The sequence below is a fragment of the Lepisosteus platostomus genome, chromosome 7 (genome assembly GCF_059453375.1).
Source record: "Lepisosteus platostomus isolate fLepPlt1 chromosome 7, fLepPlt1.hap1, whole genome shotgun sequence".
Lineage (NCBI taxonomy): Eukaryota > Metazoa > Chordata > Actinopteri > Semionotiformes > Lepisosteidae > Lepisosteus > Lepisosteus platostomus.
This window is the reverse complement of record NC_142617.1, coordinates 47,203,591-47,216,284: the sequence shown is the minus strand read 5'-3', so window position 1 is coordinate 47,216,284 and position 12,694 is coordinate 47,203,591. Positions and strand designations below refer to the sequence as shown.

At 38.5% G+C, this 12,694-nt stretch overlaps 1 protein-coding gene across 3 annotated transcripts in view; it reads right to left on the bottom strand.

The window, feature by feature from the left end:
• Positions 1–12,694, bottom strand: part of fbn1 (fibrillin 1) — a 75,859-nt gene that overhangs the window by 59,881 nt on the left and 3,284 nt on the right. For all 3 annotated transcript variants that reach the window (XM_088640848.1, XM_088640846.1, XM_088640847.1), the window contains exons 4-6: positions 11,241–11,339; positions 9,244–9,339; positions 8,913–9,008 (exon numbers count right to left, since the gene is read on the bottom strand). In XM_088640848.1, coding sequence (XP_088496974.1) covers positions 8,913–9,008; positions 9,244–9,339; positions 11,241–11,339 — 291 coding nt within the window. The remainder of the gene's footprint in view (positions 1–8,912; positions 9,009–9,243; positions 9,340–11,240; positions 11,340–12,694) is intronic.

The window sequence follows — 12,694 nt, the reverse complement described above, 5'->3', positions numbered from 1 at the left end:
TGGGGTAGGTTAATTTAACTCTTACACATACTAATCCTTGCACACAACTCTTTACCCCTCAGTGCTTCACATATGGGGGCTGGGGGGCCACTTCAACTACAGTACCACTGGAGCGTGCCCCCCCCCACCTAGGCGATTGGCGGCAGACATTATGTAGCAGGAGTCCCACAGCACTGCTGATTTGCTGGAAAAATTAGACAATCCACCAACTGAATTAAGAGGGAAAATACAGTCAGTTAGCATCCCACAAGTCCAGAGTGTAATTTAGCCCAATCAGGACACTGGGTTTAACTACCTTCCTCTTTCATAGAGTGACACTGAATCTTTAATGACTGAGTAGTCAGGACCTCAGTTTAACACCTCATCCAAAGGACAACACCTCCCGAAGCACAGAGTGACCTGTCGACACACTAGTTTAGGAATTCTCTCCCAGAAGGAAAAGCATCAACTACCGGTTCACCAACACCGCTTACAGTAGCAACCTGAGTAGTGACCAGGCCACAGCCATGTTTATCTTCTGAGATATAGCAAGACAGCCGCAGTCAGGACTGAAAACACACACGTTTGCACACATCCCCAAAGGAAAACAGTTACATTATAATGGTATTTTTTGTCATGCTTCCGACTGTCAATCTGACAGGTTTGTCGGTTCAAACTCTGGAAGTTCATTTAAACAACACTGATTGAATTGCAGAGACTATGGCACCTGTTTGCATAGGTAAAAGAAGCTAAGATAAAGACTACCCAAGTGTAGAATATCATAAAGCATATTTTCAATCAGTATTTATTGTTATGAAATCAGCATTTAAAATATGCCTAACAAGGCACAGCATTGTGAACACTACTCAGCAGTTAAGAGTTGTAGCTGTATCTAAAAAAATTAAGAAAAACTACATTTCTGATGGTGGCATGCAAGGTGGTGACACTGCTGTCTAATAGCTCCAAGTCCTATTTCAGCTTGGGGAAGCTGTCTGTGTAGAGTTTGCACGTTCTTCTCATTTCATGTCAATTTTGGTCTTTTTGAGAGGTTCCTCTCATCTTAAAAAGCTGGGCAGGTGTCATTGGCTACTCGAAACGATTCCCTACCAGGACTGGTTTCGCGTCTGGAGGGTTTCGTCTCAGTACCAGTACGAGTATGGGTCAGATGACTATAGAGGAGAAGACTCAAAATGGGCATGGTGGGCTAAACTGCATGCTCTCATTTGTGGCCTTCCTGATGTTTTGAAAAACACATTCCAGGAGGTCTGCATTGTTGATAGTGTTCCACCACCTATTTTGCTGAGCGGGGTTAACATGAAAATAAAAAAACATTTTTTTTTAAATAGCCAGTTCTTTTAGAATTTGGAGATTCTTCAGTATGGTCCATGATTCAGATGTTATATAAACTGATATATATAAACAGACATCAGCTGTGGTGTATTGGCTTTACTGTTCCTAATAACTTACAGCAACAGTCCAAATTCACATAGCTCACAAGTCCAAATTCAAAAATTGCTTTCACATTTCTCAAAAGACAATACGACGAAATGGAGGGGAGGGGGGGGGGGGGGAGTTTTATAACTCACAATTAAAAGATCCTAATTTGCAGAAGAAGCTCTTTTAATTCTTGTTTTTCAAAGTGCAAAGAGCCATGCATAGCTAATCATTAACAATTTTGTGTTCTGGAAGTTTTTTTTGTGTGTTGGCATGAAAAAAATTGAAACATAACTGGATTACCCTCATCCCTAAAGCACATTGGAAGTATTTTTCCAGTTACTAACCACCACGCATAAGGAGGCGTACATTTAGTGTTGAGTATAGATGATTACCAAGCAGCCTGTGTTCATTTTAAATGAGACTGAAAGTTTCACTGAAGAGACATGCCGGCTCCAGCTGAATCCAGGCTCTGTTTTATTTTAAAAAGCAAGCCCCTATTAAAGAGCCTCTCAGATGTTTACCTATTGAGATTACGATAATGAATGGCCACTTTGAGACTTCATTTTTTAATATAAAGGACTGTCTTCATCATATTAAACCCCTTCAATTTTATCAAGTGTGCATAGCAATGACTCATAATGGATACCAAACTGAAGAATTAACTTTTAATGGGCATAGCATCAAAGAGAGAAAAAATGAATTCTGATTTAGAGGACTGTGTTCACATAGTTTTCTCTATATAACATAAATTTTTCTTATGTTCTCTTATGTAACAGTCACCCAGGTAAAGAAAGACTGAAAAGTCATCTTCATCAATCATTTGGGTACAAAGTTTAAGTTCAGGTGTTTTTTCTCTTTTTATACATTTACTTAAAACCTTATTAAAAGAATTAAAAAAAGATTAAATATTCTTATTCCTATATGTATTGTACAGTACACTGTATATGTATTCTTTCATTTATCCATAGGTTAGACCAAAGAGTATCTTGTAACTGAACAAAGTATGCAAAAAAAAAGTACAGGAAGCTAATCATGACACAGACATTTAGTCTGAACAGGAGTGCCCTTTTTCTCTAGGGCAGCATCATTCCAAAACTCACTAGCACACTACATCCAAAGGGAACTGTGGGATACGCCCTTTGTCTCCAAACATCTGGAAATGATCTTAAGTGCACAGCTTGTAACCACTTAAACAATAGGCTGTAGCATCCTAGATTCATAGGCTATAAGGGTGAATTAAATTGGACACTGTTGGTATGATAGTGGACTCTGTCAGATACATTTCCATGTTCCCCACTGGGAGTCTTTACTACGTAGTGACAGAGGTGTATATGTCCCTCAAGGGCTAGTGGAAGAGGTAGAAAAGTACCTGTAAACATAATATTGATTTCACACTTCTTGATTGGAAGTAGACACTCCTATTCCAAAATGGCCCCATGAGAGCTGCCCCAGGTGGGTATGGGGACACTTTCAAGTGTGCAATTGTCCTATCAAGTGTACTATATCTTATCTAAGTCTAGTGTTGGCCTTGGCAAGGTCTTGTTTCTAAGAACTTGTACTTGTACGACCTCAGAAACGAAACTATGTCCTAGAGCATTCCGCCTTCTCTAGGACCCTGGATTTGGTGCTCAACAGAGTCCCACCAACTGACTCTACAGGGGGACTTCAACACCCTTGGGAAACAATGGAGATACCTGAGGGAGTATGACCAGGTGGGTCAGCCTCCCTGTCTGAAACAGAGTAGTGAGATATTGAGTTTCTGTGCCAATCATGGAATGTCCATAAGGATCCAACACAAGGCTGCCCATCAGCATACCTTGTAACACAGCAGCTTTGGCTGAAGGTTAATGATCAACTTCAGTCCGATTGTTGGACCCATGGCCACTTGTTTGAAAATGCAGGTTGAACAGGTGAAAAGAGCACTTGATTACCACTTGGTGATGCAGTGAATCTGACGAGACAGATAGACACAGAGTAAGTGAAAGGTCTGTGGCAGTGAAGCAGGGGCAGAGTTCTTGGACAAAGCTCCTGGTTTGCAGGTTGATCTATGTCCTCAGCTTCACTTTTGGTAATGAACTTTGGGAAATAACTGAGAAGAACCAAATCATGGGTAAAATGGAAACTTGTTTTTTTCTCAGGGCACTTGGGCTTACCCTGGCCTACCTGATAGAGTCTCTACTCCTGCACATCAGGAGGAAACAGTTAAGATGGCTTAGATATCTAGGAAGGTTTCCCAGCCTTGGAGCTTTCCTCAGCTGACCTGGAAACACTTGGGAATCCCCAAGAAGCAGCTGCAAATGATGACTGGCTCTCCCTACTCAACATGCTCCTACTGCAACCCCCACCAGGATAAAAGGACAGACGATGGCTGAAATAATGGAAATATCCACCTTTTGAAAAATAATCTAATTTTTTTAAATTACATATCTAAAGCCCCAATAGATCACTGTGTTAAGGATGTATTGCCCTTCTTCTTTAGATTAATAATGTCAACCAAGGAATCCAGACTCAATCACACCTTGAGAGTAATTTCTCTCATACAGTATCACTGCCTGATTTACTGGGTTGTGGGACATCAAGGGCAGAATTGCTGCCATGCATCATGCTGCCCTCCTTTCCATAAAGTACTTATGGCTCGTTTGGGATGTTAAATTCTGTATTTCATGCAATGCAATACACTGTTGTATTAAATGCAATACATATTGTTTTTAACTCACACTTATTGTCAATGATACCGCTACAGCACTTACTCGTCCCAGCAATCAGGGTTGTTGACACATTTTAGAGGGTTTATTGATTTACGATACAGGATTACCTTAGTAAACATATGATCTAAAATACATTCCAGTGAGCTCATCTACATTTTTTAACACATGTGCTGGGTGTCTATCCAGAGATGTGTGGGTGTCTCTCTCTGTGAGTGCTTACGTAATTATCCAGACTGTTGTTTTAGAAAGAAAAGAATTGCTCCTTGATTATGTTTCATCCCACTGTAAATATTGTGGCTTGAAAAGAATTCATTTTTGTAGCCTTACTGGTATTCACGCTAGATCTGCAATATCTTTATCCTGCTTTCTGTTTGCTTATTCTGCAGCAAAGGCTTATGGTATACAAAACAAGAGCCCACTATGAGTTAAGTCATTTTACCCTTGGCTGAAACTCATAAAGTGTGTTACAAACTTTTATACCCAAGAATGCAATGGCCTTAGAATTAACTCTTTCACCACTCTCCTTCCTCATATCTTGTCATCAGATAAGTTACATCAGATAATTACAGCAATCACCAAGTGAACAAGCCCGACTTTTGTATGGGCTGATATTCCAAAGACCAACTGACAACCAGCACTTCAAAAGTTGATGTGCTACATCAGCTATATTATTATTTCATACTGTAATAGCTGACTGGTATTAACAATCTTCTACCCTTTCTCAATAAAGTACGCAGCAGACTAATATAAACCACTGGTAAGAATGCCAAAATCTCTAGGAAGAGCACTACTTGCTCTGTGAAGTCTACATTGTTACAAAAAAGTTTTAAAATAATTAAAATGCAATTAAGCTCATTTACTACCAACCAATGATACCAGCCAAAGAACATCACAAATGAACTTCAATTATAAATATATATATAAATTGTATATAAAGTTTATTTTTTCCTATGTCGATTGCTTTGTGGATCTAGTTATTTCACATCCTACAATGAATCAGACCTGAACCCTTTAGACAGGGACTTAATCCAATCTATCTTTCATCAATCATGGCCTCCTAAGAATCCCCATCTATGAATTGGCTTCATTACTCTGCTCTCCTCCCCACTGATAGCTTGTGTGTGGTGAGCATTCTGGCGCACTATGGCTGCCGTTGCATCATCCAGTTGGATGCTGCACATTGGTGGTGGTGGAGGGGAGTCCCCATTACCTGTAAAGCGCTTTGAGTGGAGTGTCCAGAAAAGCACTATATAAGTGTAAGCAATTATTATTATTATTATTATTAGCATCACAATGAAGAGTTTCCTGAAAGACACATGAGGTTAATTACTATGTAAAAAGGAAAAACATCCCATAGGGATAAGGTTCTAAGCAGATTTTGCTGAGGAAGAATGAAGAAGAAATTAAATCAGTTCATGTATCAGGAAGAATGCTCAGACCACAATCCTAACAGATATCCACGTCTGATGGTATAAGTTAGAAGAGAGCAAGTAAAGTTTTATTCTATGCAGCATTTACTTGATCCTTTGCAACCTACAGGACGCATGCTGACACAGCTACCTACTTGAACTAATTTGGAAGAGCTCACATTCAGCTCGCGCCGAAAACCTAAACAATTATAGGATCTGTCATGGAAAGTGTAAGACCATGAACCTAGGCTAAGGTCTGTGTTTTCTATCTTCTTCCCTGCCTTGAAATACTAACCGATTATTCAGTCAAGGAACATGAGTTTTAAAACTTTTAAAATGTAATATCTTCTTGGTTGCTAGTACAACGACAGCAATGGTGACATAAACATAAAAGTCCTTTGTGACTTTAGAATCATGAAAGCAACCCTCAGGATAGCCAAGGCAAACAGCAACAGCCGTCTCTGGAGCTCCCATGTAATACTCCATGACAAAAACAACCACTTGTCCTAACTGCTCAGGAAATGAGATAGGACGTTTTCCATTTCCATTTCTTATAGCTTTGTGCTGAAGCAAGCCATTAAACACAATACTGGCATGAGTCAGACTGAAAATGCACAGGGAGGGCACCAGTGAGGTATTTACATTAATAATTTTATTAGGGACATATTAACAGCCCCATTGAAAGACTGAGCTTGGACAAGTGAAAACCTTTTTACTAACGGTGGTTATTGATCATTAGTTTTGTTATGCAATCTCTCTTATGCAATTCCTATAGCCTTACTGTAGGGCTTTTAACCAGGAAGGGTCCAATGATAACATTTCTATGGATGACATGTTACATAAGTTCAAGCTCCTAAAAATCAATCCACATTACAAGATTTGGTTGGAAAAAGTTTGGGAAAAACTTTCCAGGTTCCTCTCATTAAACACCACATTTTATCCACTGACCCATTAATAACACCTCTGTGATTATTATGTTGAACACGAAACCACCATTTTTTTATGAAATATTTTTTAATGCTGTGGATAATCCACGTACAGTGGAACTTGATTAATGGTTCCTAAGCCATTCAGAAAAGTTAACAATTTTCTCCAGGTTCAAAAGTCATTTTAATAATATGGATCTGTACAGTTCATATTGTGTTTTTGAAAGAGAAAGGCAACAGTCTGAGAGACTGTAAGTGCACTTAAGAAAGGCTTAAATATTTTACCTTTGTTGTTGAACACTCACGATGTCCATGTGGTATTTATGCATATTGTGATTCTTTAAGAACTAACACTAATTCTATTCCTGTCTTATAAAAAGGCATAAAACTTTTGTATTAATCATGGTTTGCATGAAAGGATGAGTCTATTATTGGTAAATGCCAAGCAACAGGATCACCAAGAATGTGAAAACGAAATGTGAATCACTGACATCCATTGCCACACACACAATACAGAACACAGAATTAATCCCTGCTTGTGATTTCAGAGACATAAAGTCAAAACATGTTTTTTACAAAAAGTTGCTTTAAATAAATCAAGGCCTTATTTCTGAGATACAGGAGCCCTGGGGGATCAAACTAAATTCATAATCAAGTCCTATTAAAACAGGAATGCTGTATCTAAGTTTGTCTCAGGGTAGGTCAAAACCAAACTGTTGTTTGCTCTATTATTTTATTAATTAAAATAAAAAGTGACCTGCTGATAAAGCCAAGCTCTTTCAAGCCAGTTCTCAAGGTTGCATTTTTTTTGCCTTATTTAAAAGCTGTTTTGCCTTTATTAAGCTGACTTGCATGGCTTTATAAAAGCAAGTTATTTGCAAGAACATACTTGTTAGAATCAAACACACATGTCTGAGGAGCCTGGCTTGAGCACAGCACCTCATATAATATCTCAGATCAGACTGAGGACTCAACCCCTTGCTTTCTTTATGGTGATCACTAGCCGAGAAAATTATTTTTTGACACGAAATACAAAATATATGCAAAGCCAGTATAAATACAACCAGCAATTTGAAGTCTATGGCAAGTTTAAAACTAGCTAAATTACTCTACTGAAATTGTCAATTTGATGCTATTGCTACAACAGAGTAAAGACACTATTGTTGACTGTACACAAGTACAAGTACACAATTTTTTCTTCAAACTACTCTCCCTGTGCTTTGATCGACCTAGACAAAATGATGGGTTAGGAAACAAACAGGATCACAAACTTCCCGGAGTGCTTGGTTCCACTTACAAGCACATGGATCACAAACAAAGGAATTGTGTGGAATTCCTTGAGAACACCAAATCGTCAATTACAGCTTCCCAAACCAATGTTGGAAACAGATGTGGAAAATAATATTCCTTCCATGATGTTTTGTCTTGTCTTTTTTTTTACAAGGATTGAAAGAACATCCATGTGGTGCACACACTGCAGTTAGTATCTAACAAAGTAATACTTTGTGTCAAAAAATCATTATGGAATAATTTCCAACTTGACACTATTATTTCTTTATGTAGGACAATGATACCTAGCAGTCTCCATAAAAAACAACATTTTAAGCTAGAATTTTAAACCAGAGGCTAGAACCCATTTCACACCATTAACCTTCAGTTGAAAGAGGGAAGATGACTGAGATACATATCAAATAGGAGATATGGAGCTGCAGAAAAAAACATATGAAAGGGATCTGGGTGTTTATGCGGATTCATCTATGTTCTTGTGAAGACAACATGAGGAAACTATACAAAAATCAAACAGAACGTACACACCAACGAGCTTTCAAATTAAACAGAAGAATGTCATTGAGAATATTCAATTTTTGGTCACTGTACGACAAAAAAAGATATTATAGAGCTCAAAAAAGAGCAACAGAAAATGATTGTCATAGGCAGGGGACTATCATATACAGTATGGACAGGTTAAAGGAACTAATTCTTTCCAGTCTAGAGCAAAGACAATTAAGAGATCTGATCCAAGTATTTCAAATCCTAAGGGGGTACAGACAGAGTCAAGTGACTATTTCACACTCAGTAAATAAACAGAAGGTCACAAGTGGAAACTAAAACAGAATTTATTTAGGTCAGTGAAGAGGAAACACCTCTTCACAAACACAGGAAGTGGGGGTACGGACCATGCTTTCCAGACAGGGGTTGAGGCCCAAACACTGGGATCCACAAGGAAGTGCGAAGATGGGATTTCGGGTTCACCTATCTTCCAATTTAGCAAAATGGACCACAGGGCTTCCTCTCACTAGCAAACAGTCTTATGTTCTTTAATATTAAAATTCCATTTAATCTCCTATTACACTACCATCTGTCATGGTAAATTTCATCAACACTGATTCCCTGTGCTGCCACAGGATGTTTAACAGAAAGCATTATATTTAGCTTATGGAAGAAAGGCCTACCTCTTTCACACTGAGCACCAGTAAAGCCATAGGTGCAGGCACAGCGGTTTGGAGCCACACACCTTCCCCCATTCAGGCACCCATTCTCGCAGACCGCTGAAAAAGGGCAACACATACAGGTAATCCAACCTTCATGCATGGGTTACATACAATACAAGATGTAAGCACATAACACCTTTTGGTAAATTAATTAATAAATGTTCCTGAGTTAATTAATAAGAGTCAATGAGACAAGTGAAAATTACTTCGCAAATGTTTTAGTGAAAAAACTATATGCCTAATGCTTTAGGAAGTACAGAAAAGGTATTTATATAGAGCAAATCCTACTTACGTTGGCCACAGTGCGCTCCAGCATAACCCTTCTGACACATGCACTGATCCTCTGCACAAGAACCCCCATTCATGCACCTGATACTGCAGTGTTGAACTAGAAAATAAGAACATACAGTAACAATTAAGCTTTAATTGCAACTTTACGTAAATCAACAGATTTATCTGAACTATTTTTTGCTGTTGTACTATTGTTTGCATTTCAGCAAGATCCTTCTCAAGCCACCATGAGCTTCACTTACTTGCATTACTTAATACTTACTTATATTCATGGACTGCATTCATCACCATGTGCTGAAAATACTTGAGGTTTGTACCTCTACAACACCTGATTGACCTCTACAAAACCTGCACTTATACCATCTCAGCCAGCCTTGATGTGAAAAGAAAGATATTGTCCTAAACATCATGATTGAATATACCCAGCAGGCTGAACAACTGAATATACAAATACTGTCAGATGTAATGTAAGGACTGATACTGCTGGAGTATCTAACCAATATAAAAAATGAGACTACCGGACTATTTTACTAATCTAAGGGCTGATAGTGTTGGGGTATTTTACCAATATAAGGACAGACACTGCTACAGTAATTTACCAATGTAAGGACTGATTCTACCAGAGTATCTTACCAGCGTAAGGAATGATATTACCAGAGTAGCTCATCAATATATGGACTGAATCTGCTGGATTATATCTTACCAATACAAGGAAAGATAATGGCAGAGTAATTTACCAATTTAAAGACTGATACTGTCAGCATATCTTTGTAATATAAAACCTGATACTGCCAGAATATCCTACCAATATAAGGACAGTTATGGTTGGAGTATTTTACAAATCTATGGACTGATACTGTCGGAATCTCTTACCATGAATTCCCTGTTTCCCATTGGTGCCCATATTGTAAAACTCACAGAGCTAGTTGGATTGCAAAGCATGTGGATTACAATCAATGATACAAACTAAACTCATTATTAAATTTACCTTAAGGGTAAAAGTAAAATTCTCTGGATTAAATATTCTCTACTTATCCAAATGTTATATGGTATTTTTTCATTAAAAAAAAACATGCTTTGACCATTCTTTCTTACTTATTGGTTTTTGTGTAATCTCAATGCTGTGCATATAATACTGTACATCCAAAATACTGTTTTGTGGGTCATCTTGAAATTAAATACTAAATTTGTCAAATCAAATTCTGCTTTTTGAAGGTTTTTAGAGGCTTAAGTGTGAGTTTTTTAAAAACGCTTTTTAAAATCATGTAGAAAAAAAGAAGGAAACAAATCCTTCACAGCTCAGCTCAGTTTCGTGGTATTTAACAAAAACAGAATGAACAAGGCAAGGCACAGGAAATGATATCATCTGTCAAGCAGGGTAGGAACTTAAAACCGCAAACTGATTTCAATTAGACTGAGCTGTGCCAAAAGCTAATTTCACATCCCAAGCAAACAGCAAAGCCATTTAAACTTGTTGTTAAGGAGTACACAACAACCAAAATCTAAAGTCTTTCTTTTACTTTAAAGACAATAATTTGGTAAAACTCATTGTTTTTGTCTTGTCAATTCATCACGTACCTCCAAAACCGTGATAAGCAGTGTAGCAATATTCAGGTGTAAACCAATAAAACAGTACAGCTGATTTTTAAGAAGAAAGGGAGGGTTTCATTTTAAGAAAAGACATTACGGTTGACTCCCGAGATTTGATAAAACCTAACTGAAAGAAAATGTTTAATATTTTTCAATCTCCTCATCTACACAACATTTCTGAATTATATTTCCTTTAGACCACCAAAGTTCTTTTTTTTGTTGTGGTTTATTTCAAGTTCCATCCTAACATACATGATGAAAATGATCAGATTTGTAAGCTTAAGATGGTCTCAGATGGTCTACATGTTTATTTAAACATAACGCAAAACAGTAAAATCCAAAATTCCAAAGAGGAAGTTTCTGCCATTGCTGGAGGAACTCGCAGTTTAAAGGTTTCTGCTAACGTACCTGATTTTGAGCCACAAGAAGGTGCAATTTGACCGCTTGGGCAGGTGCACATATTTGGTCTGGAGCAGAATCCGTCTCCACACGAGCTTCTGCAAATTGCTGAAAGCAAACAAGTGGACTGTGACTCAGAACACACACAGCTGTGTTAATACAGTACCTCGCGCATCACATCAGCTATTCTGTGATCTGTGTTCCTCAGTTTTGGCATCTGGTTTGAGTTTTGATTGACCTCAGCAGATATTTGACAGAGTTGTTGCAAATTAAAGAAATGATTGACTGCATTTATAAAGTACTTTTTGCCTTCAAAGTTTTTTTTTTAACTGAAGGAGGTGGCACCCACTACATGCACCCCAGAAGTGTACCCCCCACCTGGGTGGCACACAGAAGCCATCTTGCACCAGCAGCCCCGCAGATCAGGTGGAGGAGTGAGAAACTGCTTCACCAGTTGACTAAAGGGTGTACTTTTAATTAGGTCAGTCTGTGCACGAAGCAACATTTTACCCAAGCCATGAACACTTTAACGACCAAGTAGTCAGAACCTTGGTTTAATATCTCATCCAAAGGACAGCACCTGTTACAGTGCAGTGTCTCCTGTCATTATACTGGGGAATGTCTCTGAAACATCTTGTCCACGGGGAAGACTTCAACTAATGGTCAACAGCAACTGTCTGGGATTCCGTAACATTCTCACACCTTAATAATATGTTGTAAAGTAATGTCTTATAAGAACACCTCCATAATGTAAACATCTAAGGTTGTAAAGAACTTGAAGCATTTTGGTATGTCTGAATACCTGATATTACCAAACTCCACCCTTCCAGGAATTGTACTAAATTCTTACTGAGAGATTTTGTCTAACAGCCTAACCACTGCTCCCAAGCATTGGTAATGTTGTTACAACGTTTTGTGTTTGCTGGGGCATTTCACACAACTGAAGGAGAAAGTCATGAGCAGAGCTGAATTTCTGTGCCTTTCCAGTGCATGAGGTGCCCAGCAAAGAAGGACGTGAAGTCTCATCCAGGCCATGTTCTGTGCTTCTAGTCTGAACGGTTGATCCATGCCTGCTCGCAGCAAGCTTCAATTAAAGGAGGAGGTGGCAGACGACTCATTGGGAAAGTGTGGGGGGGGGTTAGCTTTGACACAAAAAAGAAAAACCCGCATCTGTGCCTTTGAATGCATGAGCTCTTCCCGGTGTGGGTGTGTCACAGCAATATTGTTTTCAGAATTAAAATCATTTCCACCCAAAAAAGTTTTACTTAGTCATCAAGACGAAGCCTGCCAGAGCTGAATAAAGGAACTTTTATACTCTGGCTCCAAAATAGTGTTTCCATAGCCAAATATAATGTTGGACTCAGACAATGTAAAACTAATTTTCCTATCTACAGACAAAGCGTGTCAGTGGTGGACTGGGGGGAGACATGCAGCCATGCCGGGCCGCGTGGATCCTGGCAGAG